This window comes from Uloborus diversus, chromosome 1 (genome assembly GCF_026930045.1).
Source record: "Uloborus diversus isolate 005 chromosome 1, Udiv.v.3.1, whole genome shotgun sequence".
NCBI lineage: Eukaryota > Metazoa > Arthropoda > Arachnida > Araneae > Uloboridae > Uloborus > Uloborus diversus.
In genome coordinates this window covers 212,478,416-212,499,183 of record NC_072731.1, presented here as the reverse complement: position 1 = coordinate 212,499,183, position 20,768 = coordinate 212,478,416, and the positions used below count along the sequence as shown (strand labels likewise).

At 34.6% G+C, this 20,768-nt stretch overlaps 1 protein-coding gene across 1 annotated transcript in view; it reads right to left on the bottom strand.

Moving 5' to 3' along the window:
* Positions 1–273: 273 nt before the first annotated feature.
* LOC129224755 (1-phosphatidylinositol 4,5-bisphosphate phosphodiesterase eta-2-like) overlaps positions 274–20,768 on the bottom strand; it is a 65,707-nt gene continuing 45,212 nt past the window's right edge. Inside the window, exons 9-22 of the mRNA XM_054859305.1 lie at positions 18,536–18,623; positions 16,180–16,297; positions 15,230–15,315; positions 14,798–14,918; positions 14,447–14,532; positions 13,814–13,896; positions 12,448–12,621; positions 9,671–9,758; positions 8,441–8,620; positions 7,230–7,343; positions 5,938–5,996; positions 4,243–4,378; positions 3,974–4,120; positions 274–2,653 (exon numbers count right to left, since the gene is read on the bottom strand). Of these exons, the coding sequence (XP_054715280.1) occupies positions 2,532–2,653; positions 3,974–4,120; positions 4,243–4,378; positions 5,938–5,996; positions 7,230–7,343; positions 8,441–8,620; positions 9,671–9,758; positions 12,448–12,621; positions 13,814–13,896; positions 14,447–14,532; positions 14,798–14,918; positions 15,230–15,315; positions 16,180–16,297; positions 18,536–18,623 (1,602 nt within the window). The 3' untranslated portion in view covers positions 274–2,531. The remainder of the gene's footprint in view (positions 2,654–3,973; positions 4,121–4,242; positions 4,379–5,937; positions 5,997–7,229; positions 7,344–8,440; positions 8,621–9,670; positions 9,759–12,447; positions 12,622–13,813; positions 13,897–14,446; positions 14,533–14,797; positions 14,919–15,229; positions 15,316–16,179; positions 16,298–18,535; positions 18,624–20,768) is intronic.

Below are 20,768 nucleotides of genomic sequence, written 5' to 3'. Positions count from 1 at the left end.
CTTATTACATGGCTCCTTTCCATTTCTGCCATTCTATAAAGCTTAGCGAGAAATATATATTCATAAAAATCAAGCTTTAATCTCTCTTTTGTTCACATCCCAGGTCCCTTCGCAATCTGGGCCCCAATTCCTGTTGTACGCCTAGCCTCCACCATGTGAGGGTCATGGCTTACACTCAATACATTTTATTCAGGTTATTTTTCAATAAATATCTTGTTCAAATTCAAAAAATATTACCAGAAATATTTTCATGAAAAAAAAAAAAAACTCCCAGAAGGTTTAAGAAAAATATTTTTATTAAAAATATATATTCACATTTATTTTGTCTTTCTTTCAATCACAGATTCTTTAAACAAGGAGTTTATTTCACATGAAGAAAATACATTGACAATAGTTACACATTTTAACTTCATAATATCTGCACCTCAGAGGCCTTTGGCACGGAATAGCCTATCAAGGCTCATGCGCCATAAAACCTAATAGAACCAGCCTACCAGAACAACTTAAGTCACATAATCGTGATTTTACAAGCGAGAGTAGACAGGTATACATGCAAAAGATGGGACGCGCGCTCTTTCAATGCTGGTAAATAATTAAATAATTGCGGAGGATTTTTTTTTTTTTTTTTTAGAATTACGTTCACGTGGCTCGATGCGGAATAGTATTCTACATACAATCAATGATGTTCCCACCTATTTTTCTGAGGGTATACTCCCAGTAATCCATTACGCACAATATGTGTATGCGATCCTATACGTAATATGTCATTATGTGAAAATGTTTGAAGCTTGAGCGTGCTATATGTCTAAAGAATGTTTGAGAGTATACGACGTATATGGAGTATAACCCTATGGGAACACCACTGCATACAATCAGGGGCGTGCACAGAGAGGGAGAAAGGACACCTGTTAGCCCTGGCTCGAGCCTGAATTGGGTCCAATATTTTTAAAACTATGGGTTAAATATAGGGTTACACAATATGGAGGGAGCCCGGAAAAGTCATTTGTAATGGGCCCCAAAATTTCTGTGCATGCATCCTGCATACAATGCCCTACCAATAAACTGAAAATCGCTATATTTGGACACGTCAGTCAGGCTCTGAAGTAGATACATGACCTTAATGCATGATTATTTTTCTTAATACAAGAATACAAGAAATTTATACATTACAGTGCTTAATACTGGAGTACGCTTAAAGTTTGACCACGGAGAGATGGCAGGTGAATTAGAAGCGAAAACAGACCACTTCATTTTGCAATAGGTTTCGACTCAAAGAGAACGCGCAAGCAGTGAAGTCGAGTGTCCCCGCTGATCTTACCTATTGCAAAATGAAGTGGTCCGTTTCAGTATAGTGCAGTTTCAGCTTCGAGTTCACCCGCCATCCCTTCTTGGTCAAGCTATAGCTGCTCAATAGCTGTTGACAGTTCTTTGCAATAACTGTTGCCACATTTTGATTTGGTCGCACTGCATACGAGTGACTGTGAACAGCTGCATAAAAAATATTCGTCACATTTTCTTCTGAAGAAAACGTACGTAGAATTTTCTTTATGTGCGTTTATCAGAACACTTCATAAGTGTTACGTTATAAAGGAAATGAGCAAGGAAAAGTAAAACAGAAGTTTCTTTAAAAAATCATTTCATGCCTTATAGTTCAAGTTACCAGTACTTGCAACAGGAAATGATTCGTTATCATTCTTGAAATTTATTAGCTGTTCTTGTTCTTTTTATTTTGGTGACGATTTGATCAATTTGTTTTTATCTACTGCAGGAAAAGTTTAAGAAATTCTAAAAAAGAAGTTTTCTCATTCTTCACAGCTGTTCTCGTTTCTAAGTTTCCAAAAGCTCAACAATCAGGCATAAGAAAATTGATTGTAAATTAACTGTTTAATAGTTAAGATATGCCTTCTTTTCAGACTTCAGTCAGTCAAATAAACGAGTCCTTAAACGTGAAACGTCTATACAAAAATGTTTTTTGACTCTAAATTTTTTTTGGTGCTCGCAATTAAACATCTCATTTGCCATCATATGCTTTTCGGAACCTCTAAAATATAAGCTTAGGTACTAAACATTCAGTACATCTTAATTTTAGTGGCCCTTTATGCAGTGATGCATAACTATATATTTTTTTTAAATCTTCGCTGCTTGTTACCTTAATTTTACAAGCTGTTTTACTTTCATTGCTTAAATAATTTAAAATGTATTAACAAAAGAAAAAAAAAAGTTCCTCCTGTAAAACAATTCAAATTTGGGAAATTCGGAGCTCACGAAACTACCTTACATTAGCTTAAGTTTTATTATTATCACAAACTTTAATCGACCAAACCTCCGACTCAGGGTTCATAAAGTTCAATTAATTCCAAAGTAAAATACTTCAGTTGTGAGTTATGAAAGAGAAATTGGTGTTATTAAATCATGTGCGTTTTATGTTTTCAGTATGCTGAATGAAGAGAACCATCAGCGTAGATCTCAGAGATCAAAAATGCCTTCCATGGTTTTACCCCTTATAAGCTTCAGTAGTTTTGCAGGAGTATTCAATGTTTGATGACGCTCCCTCTTCGGTACTGAGCATGCTCAGTGATTTTTACATGGATGAATATGGTTGCCGGTTGAAGGCTGTGACCTGCAGCATCCTCCAGATGTACATGACGATAACCTGTGAATAAAAGAGAAAATTTAACTCTAAAAACTTTTAGTTAACGCAGATTTGAGTATTTAATTTCCAGTGGCCTCTCCGAACTCAAATTTTTGGGAGGGCGTAAATTCTCAATTTGCCGAATGGGACTCGAAATTCTGCCAAACAATGATAACTTTACCGAACGAAACTCCAAATTTCGAGGAATTATGATAATTTTACCGAATGGATAACACCACATTTCGCCGAATGATGATAATTTTGTCATATAGAACCCCAAATTTTGCCGAGTGATGATAGTTTTGCCGAATCGTCAGACAAAATTTGCCGACCAGAAAATTTTTTGAAAGGTCACGGTAGCTTCCCATCTGAGCGCCCATGGTAATCTTTTGCGCAGAGCAAAAAACTTCCTTTTTAAACTTTTTCATAAGTTGATACGGCTTTGATTTCTTATTAATTTCTGAAATGACAAGCTTTATTTTATTTTGGATGCACTTTTACAGACATGTGTCCACATACAAGCCCCACATAAGTTTTACATGTTCTTGCAGGGATGCAAATCAGATGATGATGTAATGAATTTTGCGAATGTTAGTCTTATGGTTGGGCACTGTGTTGGTCTTTTGAAGAGTAAGTTCAACTCAATAGTCAAATATTCTAGATTTCACCAAATATCATCTTTTAAATTTTACCTTTTAAATACTATTCTGGACAACAGCATTCCAGGCCGAATTAAACTGTATTAGTCGCGGGCAAAGAAATGACCTTGCGTTTTATGCAATCTGAACATCTATTCAAAGCACATAATGACGCAGTGAGAAGCAACGGGATGTAAGTGAACTTTTTCAAGTTTCTAGTAAAACGCGTTTATAGTACAGATCCTAAGTAGGCTTTCATTAAGATTTTTTTTTCGAAAACATGCTATATAACAGCACCCACCAGAGCTCCTACGCTACTAGTACCATCTCATGCCCTGAAACAGATGAGAGGTTCTCGTACCATTTGTACTGATTTCCTCTAAATTTTAAATTTTGGCACTTATGCCCCTTTGCTTTTCACTGCGTCATATGATTAGATTTGTAAGTGTGCAAGGGTTAAACAACGTTACCAATGATAGTAGTGCATTTAAAATGCTTCGTTACTTGATGAATCGGTCGGAAAAAAAAAAGCTAGAACGTTATACAGTAACAATGTAACTCAGATTAAAAAAATGCACTGAGAAATATTTAATTTTGATTCATAAAGTGTAAAATAGGTCGGAGAAAATATTGTATGAAAGATATAAAATTTGAAAGGCGGAGAAGAACGAAAATGACACTTTCATCTTGAACTATTCCATACCTTCTGCAAGGGAGCTGCTAGGAAGTGCGAACTGTCCAATAAGCTCGTTGCTCGTTACATTTACCGTCTTTACTCTGAAATGGAAAATTGCCAGTTCAGGAGCTCGCAACACAAAATTCAGTGTCTGGTTCCACACTGGATTAAAACCTATATAAAGTTAAAAACATGTATGAGCTGAACGCATGCCAATTGGTAAAATCTGGTCTCCCAAACGAACAGAATAAAGACACTTAAAATGAAGTTACCGAGAATTACAATCAAATACTGACCATTGTTGTTGATCCATTTGGTCTTGGCTTTTTGTTTATCAAGGGGATGACCCACAACCTTAATAGAAACATAAGGATCTACAACCCCACCTTCTTCAGCTCGGTTTGGTTTAGGTAGCAGTTGTCCACTTATAACCTGTGAAAGAAATTGTTTTACGTTTTGTTTTCTTAATCTTGTTTCTTTTAAGTCGCTAAGTAGGTGCATCATTAGAAATATGTATACGTTGTTCGTAGTAATGGTCTCTGCAGTAACTTGATGTTGCATCGCGTCGATTCCTTTAAAATTACAAACGGAGAAATGATTTAACCGTATTTAAATGATTTTTTTACTTTTGGTCAGTGTTGAACAACTGTTGAACGCGATTTAAATTTCATTGTGCCTTAAAAAGAGAAGTTTTTGAAATGCCATCTCCTTAGAGACTGAAGCTGAATGAATCACTGTTTTTGTATTTGAATTTCTGTTTACTACATTCTTCGCGTACAAAAGTTGTCGATGTAAGTAACACTCATCATATGATTTTATAAATTAATAATTTTTAAAGTTCTATCGAAGTAAGTAGTAAACGATTTTTTGGAGAAATAAGTTTCATTTTATTAGTGAATTCAAGATTGTTCAAGACATTGCTGTTAGGAATGGTGTATTAATTCTTTTTGATTTGGAAATTACTTAGGTATAAAGTTGTAAAGTTCACTTAAATTGAAACAATTTATGTGAAAAAAATAGACGTTATCATTTTTAATAAAAATGTGAAATGTCAGCCAATTTATGTAAACACAATTTATTCTATATGGTAAAACATGAGAACATTGTTGAATATCATCGCTCTCTAAACTAAAATGTTTCAATAGTCACAATTTTTAATGCGTAGACCATTTTGTTTATGATTCGACGATGTACAAAATAGATATATTATTGAAAGATACATTTGCAAACTATTTCTTATTTCATAATAGATCTACAGACATGAATTTGATAATTCCAGAAACCAATAATTGTTCAACATCAGCATTTTGTTTCCGATAGTTAAGTTCTATTTTATTTAATATTCTTTTTTTTTTGCAAAAAGATGATTTTTGCGCAAAATTCAGGGTGTCCTGAAAAAGACTGACTGTTTTCAAAAATTTATAACGGAAGAACAGTTAGTGATAAAAAAGAAATTCTTGCAGAAAATTTATGTGGTGGGCGCTAAATTTTTTCCCCCTCAGAGTGCCAAATTTTAGTTCAAAAATGTTTCAATAGATGGCGCTGCACATAGTAAGTCGGTAAGTCAAAAAAGAAGAATTGAAATTCACCGAATTTTCCTCCGATTGCGACATGGGATTACAGTCGACGATTGTTTGAAAATATTGTTTTGTTCTTTTGTTCATTATTTTCGAAAAATTATGATGTAATTTTCTATATATTTTTTTAATTTATGGGCTTACTATCTGCAGCGCCATCTATTGGAAAATTTTCAAATAAATTCTGAACTCGAGGGGAAAACATTTACAGCCCACCACATGGATTTTCTTCAAGAATTATTTTTTTATCATTTACCGTTTTCCTGTTATAAATTTTCGAAAACAGTCAATCTTTTTCAGGACACCCTGTACATATCTGTTGCACAAAAATTGGCGTTATATGAACGCAAGAGAATATAGTAAGCTCAAAAAATGTGGTATTGAAGACAGCAAAGGCGTTTTAGATGCACTCACCTGAATAGCAATTTGCATTTCGTGTCCAGGACGAGGTGCTTCACTAGGGGAGTAGGAAACTGAAAATAAATTAGCTATATTATCTGAAAATTCAACACTGAAAATAATTGTGCTTCAGATTTTAAACTTGACTTACTAATTATAAGCTATTTATTTGGCCACCCAAATCATTATTTTCATTTAAAAGTTGGCAATATACCAGACGTTGTACTGATCAAAGATGTAACGTATTGTCTTCGTTGCTACCTCTTCCCCCCCCCCCCAAGGAGTACTTTGTTTTAGAACGTAATGACAATCCTAATATGGTAGTTTATATGCAGGTAGTATTATAGGCAGGGCTTAGTGACCAACAAACCCCTACCCAAAAGGTGAATTCGGTCAGCGTTAAAGTGTTAGTCACATTTTATGTTATGTAAGCTTTTTAGAAAAAAAGTTACGTAACTGCATTGAAAACACTAAAAAGCGTTCAAATACAAATTGTTAGCGAAAAAGATGAAAATCAAAAATGACATTTTCATTTAAACAGTTTGAAAATTCCGAGGATTAAAAAAACATTTTTTCCCAAAAAACAAGAAATAAATTCTTTTTTTTTCCTTTTTTTGCAACACAAGGTGATGGTAATAGGGGTAATTTGAAGAACGTTACAATGAGCGTCTGTGGGATTGTTGGTTGTGTTTGAACACACCATAAATCTGCGTATTATCTCAAAATCACTTCCCAGTTAATTGTGCCCCCACTTCACCTTTTCCTCAATTGGAACACTCTTCTAACATAGAACAGCGCTAAATGCCAAAATCTAAAATTGTGCTGCACTGATTCGAGAGAAATTACACAAAGCATTTTCATTCTGATTAACCAAAAGTAAATTTGATAACATAAAAACATAAAATTTAATTAGCTTAACACTTTCATTTTAATGTTATAAATTAATATTCTTTAAATTCGTTCATTAAATTTGATTTTTGCAAAACGTTTCTTCATTGCGTTTTTAATAAAGATGTTAGTGCAAAACCAAGAATATTCGGTAAATATGGTAAAACTGATGAAAACGGCTCGAAATTTTTAAAAATGCATGATACATAAATCACTTTTATCACTTAAAATATTGATTATTGACATCTTAGGACGAAACAGAACCTGCGAGAAAAGAAAATATAGAATTCTATCTCATAAAACCCGTTTTCAGAATTTTACTCCACACTAAAAGTTTGCTGCAACTCAAGTGGCGCAATAAGCTAAGAACATTAATTAAATTACAATGTAAAAATAAATATATATTTCATGATACTCACTTTTCCGATCAATCAGATAATCTGGTTTCAGCACATACCCGCATTTTCCGTTTTGCGCAAACTTGGCTTCATTCATATACATGGCGTAATCACGGGTTTGATAGTTCAGTGCCACTGCAAGAAGAATAAATAAAGGCATTAACAAAAGGTTTTACATGTGAAAATTATTGGATATAAACGAAGTTTTGAACATGATGATTAATGCAGTAGTATTGACACTATGAATGCTCTTTCATCATTAATCTGTATTGAAACAATATGGAAAAACAATAAATGCATAAAGGTTCTGCTGATTTTAATATGCTATTTATTTTTTCGTGGATTTTAAAATTTTCCAACATGATCGAAAGTTGAAGCTTCAGTCGGAATTGCTTACTGCGAGTTATGGATTTTCGTGTCAAAATTTGCTTCATCATTTTATTTTTTCGAGACATGTATATATGTGTATATATATATATATATATATATATATATATATATATATATATATATATATATATTCTTAATATCAAATTACATACTATTCACACACAATCAATCATTCTTCCATATTATTACAATGTTCATGAATCACATCTCTGCATCCTTATATTGACAGAAATCATAACTGAAATACGCAATTTCATTCCCATTATCGGTTCTATTAATAAAACAACCTAACTCTTGCTCGAATTTTTATCAAAGGCTTGTTTAATTTCATTGTTTGTTTGTTTCATAAAAAAAAAAATGCTAATGGAAATGATCTTACATACAAATAATGAGAAAACAATGAAATCTTTCAGAAACACGATGAATCAAGCACGCTGAAGTCTCAAAGTGTCGAAACCGGCTTTAATCCACGCCTTTCTTGATGTTCATTAGCTCAATAGTGTCTCAAAAGTCAACTAGAAAGTACAACGGAAATGAGGGACGATTTCGTTCTGACTCGCGTTTTTGAATTCACTCCCACCTTCCCCTGTATCAGTCTATAAATATAGTATAAGTTGTCTCGCTTTTGAATCTTTACTAAAATTTATTAACTGCTGAGAGCGCAAATTATTTATAGAGCAGTATTCAATGTTCATGCAGTGGGCGTTCTACCTGTGCAGATAGTCATTTATGTCTTAGTTTGTGCACCTGAAATCTGACATTTTAACATAGTGCTTCCGCATCGCCATCTATGAATTAACTGAACTGGTCGATCGCCTACTACACGAATGTCTAAAACTTACCCAACTGGCATCCTAGATTCCAGTGAGGGATAGGATCATAATTTCCGGAATCTGTCCTTGTACCCTTGGGGTAGATCCTCGAAACAAACATCTTGTTATGTTCCACGAAAGCAGATCCATGGGTGTCTCCGAGAGACAATGCTCGTGTCTCTTGGAAGGAAGCCATCTCGAAGAAACTCCCTGGTAGTCAGAAAGACAATAAAAGAAAAATTAATTCCAAAAATCAATGTTTTTAAGAAACTTGTAAAATAAAGCCATAATTATAGTATGTTTATTTTTTTAATGTTATTCACTAAAAAAAAAAAAACCATCAAATATGGGATTTGGATCTATAAATTTTGGGCCCTCCTGCACCAAAATCTGTAAGGCCAATCTCCAGCAGTGCGTATTTGCAACGTTAAAAGTCTTAGTGCTAGTTTTTCGATTTTTTTCCAATTTCTTGAACCGTTGGGTTATATAAAAACGTACGCCCCCCCCCTTCCCGACACACGGTGGGGTCTGCAGATCCAGGCCTGGATTCATATACAACAGCTGCCCCGCGAAAATTCTTTTTTGTCACCACACTGATTACAGAAATAGTAATCAGTGAAACAGTAATCAGTGAAAGAAGATCATTTTCTCGAAATGATAGCCATATCAACATAAACCCTGATTTCTTATATAAAAAAAAAAAGAAAATCAAAATTACTTTGACTAATTAATACACGGTGGTGAAGAGGCATACGTCCAGAGCTTTTATTGCGGTGGATCCATCGAAGGGGAAACTACAATGTTAAAGACCGTCCCTATGCATCTTGTCGGGGGGGGGGGGGGGGGGGGGCATGATGTGATTGAGAGAGGCACGTGAGTGAAAACTCCAAAATGAAACATATGAACTGCTAACTTAGGACCCTATTTTAGAAACAAAATCGGTTGCATGCCGTTTCTGATTGACGTCATAATTCCTCCCTGAGGATTTTTTTTTTGCGGAAGTGATTCGTGGAAGGGGGGGGGGCGTTATCACGTCAATCCGAAGCGGAATGTTACCATTTTTTCTAAAATAGGACGTTTAAGTATTCCTAGAAATATCAGTAACATAAGTTACACGATGCAAATACGGTTTTTGGTCGTTAGTTCTATGAGAACACAAAAAGTTATGATTGGAAACATCGGTTTTAGTTTCTTTTAAATAACTTTAACCGCATGCAATGTGCACAATGAAGATATTAAAAAATTTGGAAAGGAACTTACAGGTTTCTTTACTCTCTTCGAAAGACTCAAATCTCCGGGCAGAAAAGTAATTGACAAGATCCGATAGCTCAAGAGCTACAGCGTGACTCTATGAGAAAACAAAAAAGAAAACGTTTGTGGAAATAAGTAAAAAGCAAATAATAAGATCAAAGCTATTAAATAGCTAAATTGCAAAGTAACTGTATGAACTTTTTTCAGAGTAGAAAAGTCATGAACTTCTGGCTCTACACTAAAAGATTTTGTGCAACCTTACTCCATAAAATCGAAGGCTTAGCTGCGTAAGGTTACATCAGAATTTTATGTATGCCTACAGAGAAAGGGAATGAAAGATTACACTTTAAGCTTTCATCTGCCTTTCTTGAAAGATTTTTCTCAAGTTCATGCTTTTTAACCCCACCCAATTTACACCAGTTATTTATTTATTTTAATATACAAACAAGGAATTTTTATTGCACTAAGAGAGGAAATGCTCCGAGCGGGGTCCGAACAAGCGACGCGATTCGCACAGAAAAGTCCGCTTTTACCGCTCGGCCACCAAGGACGGTTTTTGTTTCGCTAATATGAGTTTATCTGCTCTGCCGCGATTCTGATCTTTACGAATGCGCTAGGAATTCTAATGAAACCATAGTGCAAAGTTTCTCCAACAATTTGAATTTTTAAAGGTGCTACATACTTATGAATTTGTGTAACATTACACCCATTAATATAGGTAATCTAACATTTTTTTTTCTTTTTTTACAATGCAAACAAGTCATCAAAATGGCTTCTTTGGTGCCTAACGTCGGAATCACAAAGAATTTCATCAGTGAAAAAGTTTTTTTTTTGTAACTCTAAAACACGTGTACGCAATAATTTTGTAATTGTTTGCTTTAATAACGTTGATTTTATCTTTATATACTTTTATAGAATGGTAAACGTTTTACTTTTTAAACTAAAGCGGTTGGATGAATTTTTAAAAAAGTAAACTAAAGGAATCTATATATATATCTCTCTCTCTCAAAAAAAAAAAAATTCTCACGCCAAGAAAGTTTCTCATTTTTAAGATGCATTTCAATGTAAATTGTACAATCTTCGTTTTAAAAACAAAAATTTATCATTTTAGTATTTAAATCGTTAAACAGCAGCGAAACCTAAATTCGGGAAATTTACCACTTGAAAAAGAACTGGTATTTTTTGCTTGAAGAAATATAAAAAAATCAGGATCCATATGGCATGGAACAAGAAACAACACCTTTAGTGTGAAACTGCATTGCGTAAACCAAGGTTACTTGTTCCTGCTCAAAAATGGCTGCCAGAGGTACATTACAAGCAGAGCCTGATTACCCAAAAGGCTCGTAAAGTTTGAGCTTCCCCTCAAAAATTTCAGGGCCCGAAAAAGTATTTTTAAAAAGATTGCAAGCATTAGTACTAGTTCAATAAAACAACTTTGGAAGAATTTTAAAAAGTGAAGACACATTTCATAAAATGTGGTCACAAGCTATTTTCAAATGTAAGATTTGGCCCAATTGTGTTGCAATACACCTTTATCATATGTTATTGATTTGATGAGGTGACATATATGTTATTCAACAACTATAACCACCCTTATTTACTATGAATTACATAGCAAACATAAGTATAGAATGTAGAAAAATTCTGTATGTAGGGGAAGGAGGGGATTAACTTTAATCTGAGTTCTACTGGCCCACTTTTGGAAATAAAACTTGTTGCATTAATGAGTTTTGTTATGTGCGAGAAATTTTAGAACACTTACCAAAGCAAAATTGGGGGGCCCTGAAATGAAGCTCAGCTTATCATTTTAGAGGTTTATCGGGCCCTGATCAATTCCTTAAAAATAGTTACATTGCAATAAATAATGACATACTTATGTTTTCTTCTGAAGTATATCTGAACAATTCATTTTCAACAGCTTGAATTGCTTTACTTTCGCAAACCTTTTCGTCAGAACTTACTTTTGTTTTTCTTAGTTGTACATAAAGAAATGCATGCGTACAAACATATTAGTCTCGTCTACAAAATCATAAGTATTTTTTCACAAAGTGAAAAATGTTAAGATAGCTCCTAAAACATAAACAAACAAGCTAATGGAAAGCACGAATACTAACAACGAAAAACACAGTATCGAAAAAAACCCTCTTAATGAGAAAAAACCTAAATTTGTCTGGCATTTTTACTACGCAAGCCCTTTATGGAATCTTTGGTGTGAAAAGGATATACCATGTTGGAATTTAAAACCCGAATTCAATTATTTAGAAAGATTAGGATCTTTAGAAGCTGGTGCCGCTGTTCGAAAACCAATATGAGATGTCCTTCCCAATTAATAATATTCTCAAGTAATATATAAGGCAACATATTTGCAAATTTATTTCTATTGCTAAGTTTATTTACTTATTTCATTTTGGCAAAAACAGCCGAAAGGCAAAACCTCATTGTTGAGAAGTAAAAGACGAACGAGATCGTGTTTTATAATTTTTTTTAATTCAGTTGAGTGCCAACTTATTGAGGAGCAACAGCGTTACGTGTGATGTTTATTACATGGAGATTGATTTTATTATGTAATAGAGTCAACTTTATGTACGAAATTAGGAAAATGTTTGATACCTTCGCAACTTCCACAATTTTAAGTTCAAGAATAAGTTACGTTTTCTTTGTTCTCTGCGTTTATTTCTAGATTTTCTGAACGAGTTTTGTTTCAAACTTTTTCAAAACTATTACACCTTCTTAGGAAAATAAATGCGTCCAGACGAAAAATCCCAACTCTAATTTTAGATACTTACTGGCGCAGCCATGGGAGCAGCAGCTAAAACTTCATCACAGCCTTCTTGAGTTGGAATTTCTGGATTTTCAGCCAGTTTCCTGGTTGTAGCTAAAACTTCTTCTTCTCTGTCTTCCTCTTCTTCCAGAAGTTCAGGGGACATCATACCTTGTGGATCTATTCGCAATTTTTTACCCTGTACAGACAACGAATTGAGTTAATTAGTGAGAAAGAATGGGGGGAAAATGTGAGTGTAGAATGCTCTATTTTAAACCATACGTGTAAGACTGAAAATAACTATTCAGCTATTTCAGCTGGCTATTTTTCTGTTGCAGATTTTCACTTTCTTTCCCTATCTATAAAACCTTTACCTTGGGAACTTTACTCATCAAGAAAGTTCAAATTCGAGTTAATAAAGATAAAATACAATTGTTTCAGGTAAAAGCCCAGAAAATATTTGAAAAGAAAAAAGCTATTACTAATTTAGAAAGCATCATCCCTTTTAGGTGCTCCTCCTCGTCTTACGCCCCGCCTTACCCGCCCCTTTCACCGACCCTGAACCCATTTTCTCACTCGCCTTCCGTCATAGGAAGCCACTTTGATTAGTGACAGATGGACAGATGGCATTAAAAATATTTACCCTTATAAGAGCATATTAACTAAAACGGGACCCTTTTGTGAAAGTCGCCTGACGATCACAGAGCGTCCTTGTGAAATCATCGACAAGTTGTAGCAGCTAACGAATGCCAGTCCGTGGTGACGCCACAAAGTGCTGTTGCAGTGACATCTTCACGTCGGAATGACGTCCCAGTGAAGTCACATGAACATGCCACAAATGTGCCACAGCGTGACTCTTCTAGGACGTCACAGTTCTGTCACTTCGTGACAGGGACCATTGGGACTCACGGTCACGTCCCTACAACTTAGTCGCGACATGTCGAAATTACAAAGCAGGATCTATTTTTATCATTATTAAATGCTTATTTTATTGATACGAATATTCCATCCGTTTTTTAGACAGAAATTTCCAGCTATTTTGCTTCACAATTCGCGATAACCATTCGTAAAAACAATGAAGACTATATATTATTTCGGAAGGTTCCGGACTATATATTTTTGATTCGTAACATTGAGCGTAACAGCGGATCGCATTGATTGGTTTCACGGAACACATTCATCCCGCGGGCCGTAGGTAAGGAACCACTGCTGTATTAGAAAGTATTTTGAGAATGAGAAATATATGAATGAATAACCAATTTTTGTCCCTTTTACGCCACATATACTGAATTATATTTATATGAATCCTGTGCTGACCCTAAATCCATGCCAAATTAACCACAAAGTACTTCTTATATTATTATTAGAAATCGATACATAAAAAGTCATACCTTTATGAGTATTTTCCTCGCAAGAGCTTCAGGTGAAGGATATTGAGTTTCCTCCTCTCCCACAGGATCTTTGTACAGGTACTCTGTTTAAGAATTTTATGAATGTTAATAGCATGTAACAAATTTTATATCTTTGAAACGTGTTTTTGGAAAATTTTAGTTCAGCTTCTTTTTTTTCAATCTCATGTTCCATATTAACAGTCTGTTTCATTTTACTTTAAAAATGTCTTTTTCTTCAGCTTAAACCTTTTTTCAGAATAAAAAATCTTTAAAACACTACCTTTAACCAAACATTAAAGTTTCAACTAGTTAAAGTTTTATGAGTTTTTAGTTTCACTTTTCATATACGTTGAGTAAAATTCCAAATAAAAATGGTATTCAACATTACCCGAAATGCTTCTATATATTTTTTTAATGTATTACTTCACGTAGTACTAGACTGCTTGTAAAGTTATAACTTAGCTTACCATAAAGTGTTAATTAAAGTGTATGAGGTATAGAGCAGGAATCTGTACACACTTTGTCAATTTGGAGAAAGATGATAATAACTAACGCACTCCCACACAACCACAAAGAATACTTAAATATTCACTAAAATAAACTAAAATCAACTTCGAGAGACAAAATACGCACCACCAAGAATTTCTACGAAGAGCTCTGCCATTCTCACCTGATATGGCAAGCTGCAATGATTTTCCAAAGACAAAATAATAGGGTACCTGCAGAGTGAAAGAAGAAAAAAATGTGTATCTACATCAAATGTTTTTATATATATATTTTAATGTATTACTTCACGTAATACTAGACTGTTGGTAAAGTTATAATTTAGCTTACCATAAAGTGTTAATTAAAGTGTATGAGGTATAGAGCAGATTAACTTTCAAAACATACTAGACAAAAAATATTTTCATCAACAGTTTTATTGCAGGTTGAAAACAACTGTTGAAAATCGTTTCCAACTAAAGAGAAAAATATAGTTATTACTGAGAGGCTCGGAACCCGTATTGTTGAATGGCTTGCAAGATGTCCCGTAAAAGAATTCGGCTGGTTAATGTGTAGCCGTGGAAGACAATAGGCTCACCGTCCGGACCGTCCCACGTGTCCACTGGAAGACAAAAAATAAAATAATCCGCGAGTCAGAATGATTTTAAATGAGTACATAAAGAAGCAAGTATACTTACTACGTAACCATTACAGTGTACTTACTACGTAGACAGATTTTACATTGCATCAAAGGGAAAAGACTGCTATAGTTCTTGTACTTGTACTCTTTAAGTTTGAATTTTTTACATTGAAACATTTAAGTAATCCCAAAAGAACGTTTATGCTTTTTAGTTATTTTTTAAGTTTCACTCAACATTAGAAGAAAACTCCTCAAATTTTTAAGTAAAATACAGAGGAGTTTCACTTACTTACATTCAAGACATCTGCAGCCCCGCATGAGAGCTTGGATGTAACCTTCAATGCTACTTTCTCCAATCAACTGACCACTCAATAAGTATCTGCAAGAAAAATATACGAACTGCTTTAAAAGACAGAGGTTATTGTGTTGCATTTATTGCCAAAAGTCATGGCACACCCCATAATTCAAATAAAAACCCTGAGCATCTTCTAATCACTTTAAAACTTTTCACAAAATACCATTTGGATGTTTGCATATTGCTACCCTATGAATCTTGACCCTTCTGTGCATAAGCTTAAGCTCTGGTATTGCTGTAATCGTAAGTTTTTAAAGTCAACTTTTTTTTACAGTGAATGATTACAACTCTTAAAGTACTACAGTTTTCTCTACATATTAATAAAAATGTAGTTATGCCTCTAGTTGAGTCCGTCTCCCGGATTTGCACACCGTACCTCGAAAATAAAAGCAATGCCAGGAGATGCATGTTCAACGTTCTGATCTAAATAAAAGAGTGGAAATTTAGCTAGAAATTCCCCAAAAGAATAATTATAATAATCCTTAAAAATCCCCGAACGGCATTGAACCACTAATAAAAAAGTAAATATCCTGCTGACACTTTGAAAATGTTTAGGTCCACTGTGTTAAAATATATTTCTTCACTGTGAAAAAGTTATCCGGATTTAAAAACATTTTCATTTTAAAATAACGCAATTTTTGTTTCAAAATTACCTTAAACTTTTCTAAGCAATTTTCATATGTATTTCCGTTATAAAAGAAACTTTTGAGAAAAAGCATTTAATAACATTTAAAAACGTTTCTTAAATTCTTGGAAGTACCAATGAAACTAAAAGTATTAATGTTTTAGAATGGGCCATAGTTAACACTTTGACACTCAACAAAACAAACATAACAGACGAAGAGGAGAGGAATCAAGTTTTCTTTATAAAAATGATATGTGACTCACGTGTTATGAGATGAGGCGATGTAGTAATTTTGGAGGGGAAGCGTCATGTCTTGGTAGATGATTCGATGTCTTTTGTAAAAAATGTCATGATCTGCAGAGAGAAGGAGTTGATGGAAACCTGAAGAAAGAAATAAGGAATCATGGATTCCAGTTTAAAGTATATTTTTGATGCTTTTATTATTCCAAAAAAGTACTTAAATACGTATTATACAACTACTTCTGTAAAGACATAACAGCCATAAAAAAAATTCTAATTCCATATTTTAAATGGTATTCCTTGGAAATTTAAGCTACATTTTAAAAAAAATGAAATGTGACATCTTGAATTCAAATAATGTTTTTCACTAGCAATGGTTGCGAAAGGACTCTACACGTTGGGTTTCTTGCTTTTACAAATCCCTCTTGCGCCCCGGGGGTAGACGACATATCCGGAGGACAAACCGGCCAAGGAAGTAGCTTAACCAATCGTGCAACACAGAAAGCTTGTACGATATATGCAGCATGTGGACATAAATTGTCCGGCTTCTGCACCAGAAATGCTCTAAAGAAATGGTAGTACCTCCGGTGTCACAACATCCCTGATGTAGCGCTAACTATTGATTCTAATTCTGAGTAGATGGGATCGCCCTTGATATCCAATAGCTCCCCAGACCATGATGACGCCTGGCGTTGTGCCTGTATGACGGTGGATTACACTCTCTGGGAGGTAGCGTCCCCCTGTGCACCGTCTTTCTCGTCCATGTCCATCGTTATAGCTCAGAATAAGTCTGGACTCATCCGAGAACACAATCTGTTGCCAGTTCGCATGCCACTGGGCGTGTCGGTGGACCCATTGAAGCTGGAGGTGACGATGGTTGAGGGTTTAGAAAATTCTGCATAGGGGAATCCTTGCATGCAGAGACCTGGCGCAGCAGATCCAGTCGAACCGTGGATGAAACGAGTGTGACACCTCTGGAACGTTATGTCTGCGTACGAGAGGAAGATAGGCGGGAGAGGTGTTGATCGTACCATGGCGTCGTTCGGTTGTGTGGAGCGGAGCAGTCCCAGTGGCGGATACAAGGAGGAGGTTCATGGGGGGCATGACCCTCCTCCCCAAATCCGGGACAGTATTTGAATGTTTGCTCGAAAAAATAAAAAACGTGATCGAAAAAAATAAGAAAACGTAAATTGTTTTATTCAGTTTTTTGGGGGGCTTACATGAAGAATGGGGGAATCATGAGGGTCACGATCCCCCCCCCTTCCGTGAATCTGCGACAATACGTTATAATCGTTATAAGGTTCATTGCTTTTGAGTAGTGAAAATGATTGCTTGAAAAAAAAGAAAGAAAGAAAACCTTAACGGAAGCATAAGAAAAGTAAATAATTTTTGAATTCCTTTTTTTTTTTTTTTTTGTGGCGTAACATGTCATATTTTTATTTATATATAGCTTTGCTTGAGACAGTTTTTCTGCGGTACTATTAATAGGATGGCTATTACTGCAATAATAATAGCCATCCTATAGTCATCCAGTCATATCTTTTATACAAAAATCTTATGGAAAATAATTTTCAAGTTACCTTTTGTTGGATACCTGGTCATGTGGGCATTGCAGGCAATGAAGCAGCCGACTCAGCTGCCAGAGCTGCAAGTATCCTGGTCAATAATAGTGTACCTTTCGATGATATTAAAAATGCCATTGTTGTAAGCCTAAACACGTATTGGCAGCGAACATGGAATTCAGAAATCCAAAATAAACTGCATTCGATCCAGCCCTCCACTATAGGATTCGGATCATTACAACTTACCAGGAGAGAACAAGTTTTATTAACTCGTCTTCGCATCGGTCATACGAGGTTCACCCATAAATACCTCTTATGCCGTGAACCAGCTCCAACTTGTATCAAATGTAACGTCAACCAGACTGTGTTGCATATTTTATGCAACTGCCCAAATTTTAATCAAATTCGTTTTAAATATTTTATCGATTTTAATCCATCTTTGAAAGACTTGCTGGGATACCCACCCCATCGCAATATATACCCCTTTCTCCAGAAGATTGGCTTTTCCTTTTTAATTTAATGTTTGTGTCGTCAAAATGTAATTTTGTCCGTTTTCTTGAGTAACAAGGTTCTTTGACAACCTATTCTTTCATACGTTTTAAAAAGTTTTTAATGTTTAAGAGTTTTTTATTAATTGTTTTAAAATTCTGGTGTTTATTCCTTTCTCCACTAAACAATTTTACTTTTATCATATCTTGATTTTATATTTATGTATAAATTATAAACTAAAAAACCGTTTGGCGCAGTATAACCCTCAAGGGCTCTTGCGCCATTAAAAATAAGTAAACCATCCATCTACGGTGCTGTCATCACTTACCTTCTAACGATAAGTATCCGTCTACTTTGCCTTCTTTGGGTTCGTATTCCTCTATGAGAGCATCGCATTCATCCATATTCAATAACATCTAAAATATATACACACGTTTTAACTTTTTTTCGATGTAATTAAAACTTTAATAACGTAAAAATATAAAACCAAATAACATAAAAATTTAGAAAGATCTTTAGTCAATCTCTATTACATACAGGACATTGAAATCAAAGTCTACAATTGAACAGTATTTTGAAAATTACGCAGTGCTTTTCCTACAACAAGTTCTCTCCCTTTCTTTTAACTTGCTTTTATTAGCTTCTCTTGTATGTTTGTGAGTAATCCTCCTTTGGACTAAGAGCTGGTGGCTTATTACTGTTGATACCACCATTTTACGAGCGTTCGTGGCCGAGCGGTCTAAGGCGCGGGTCTTCGCTGACGTCCACCTCCGGGAATCATTGGGTGTGCGTTCTAAACCCGTCTACACCGAAATTAAATTTATAATCTTGCAACTCATTTTTCGCCCACTTTTTGAGATCGGATTCTTTTGAAATTTGGAATGCAACCTCAGACCCGATGACGATGCAATATTCTACAATCAAATTAATTTATTAACGATAAGTTATTAGTTTATTCTAATTAACACGCTTTTATTAACTTAACTTGTATGTTTGTGGGTTCAACTTTCCTTTGGACAAATAGCCAGTGGCTTATTAGAATTACTTACAACGTACAAATCAGAACTGCGGAGTGTAACAGTGTTTGCACATGAATTTACCAGAAAGCATTCAAAATGTCTGATGCAAATAATGCAGTAAAATACTAAGATACATTCCATATTATAATAGCTTAAAAAACTAAAAAAACACGCTTTTGTAGCAAAATGAACTAAAAAGTAAAAAATAAAATAATAGTTTAAAAAACTAAAAAAACATGCTTTAGTAGCAAAATGAACTAAAAAGTTAAAAATAATCTTTTGGATGACAAGTATATAAAGTAATTGACCAAACACTTAATTTTACTGCAATAGAAAAAAGCGTGGGGGGGGGGGGGCTTCTCATCAGTTGTCTTAAATTTCTTCTACTTGTTATCCATGAAAAATGTAAATAGGCAGAGAGGGGATGCACCATCACTCCTGGGGTTGTTGAGCACCGCGGGTGAATAGTAAAAGTACGCTACACTCCCGATTATCCACGGAATTGGGTGGCATGGGTACCGCGGATAATAAAAATCGCGTATAACACAAAAAGCGCTTAAAATGTGGGGAAAATAAAATACAAGTTGTCCTTGCTTAAAAACGATTGTATTATAGCCCTATAACGTGATACATTTTAAAAATATATCCAGTCCGTATATTAAAATTTAATTGTGTTTTATGTACCAAAGCACATAAAAACAATAAAGAAAAAGTACTCACCATAAACACTCAAGTTCGCTAATATATTTCCTAAATTACACCTTACTCTTCTGTACGAAATGTAAAACAAAATCAACAAAATTTAAAATTTATGAATTTTTGGAAAAATCAGTCATTTGTTTTGATTTATTACTGCCGAAACGCATTTTCAAAATTCTTGATAGCACATTTTAGCGTCAGTTATCTGCCGACTATGTGTAATAAATCCTCTCTGAATACTATAGTTGTCCGTTAACCTGTTATTAAGTCGTTTCATGAGTCATATTCGCGCTAATGCGAAGGGCTTTTCTTTACACCAACTTTACTCTTCTCTTTTCTCAATTGCTTAACTTGTCAGTAAATTCATTTGTCAGTCAGTATATTTTTAGTGATGCGTGCGGATAATCCGCCCCACGGATAATCCACTCGCAAATAATTGGGAGTTTACTGATCGTCAATGGCATTCGTTTATGCATTGTGCATAACATGCTGTATTAGTAATGAACACTTTTTCTTGCAATCAATACTAAACAGATTGTACATTTTTTTCCTTTGAATTTCATTGGCGTAAAATTCTGCAGTTAGTCGAAATTGCGCTGAAATAGGATTTTGTGACTTTAAAAAAGGCTCCCCAGATAGGGCATAATTAATTCCTCTAGTCTTCAAATAAAATTCGAAACGAAAACAAATGAGTGAACTGTGATATTTAACGAGCTGATGTGGGCATCACATGACTTCCTTTTACCCCAATTTAATGTCATTTCCCCATTACTGGCAATTTTATGTGATTCAATAGTTTACTCTCTAAATATCACCAACAGTGGCCAAATTAAAATCAGATTA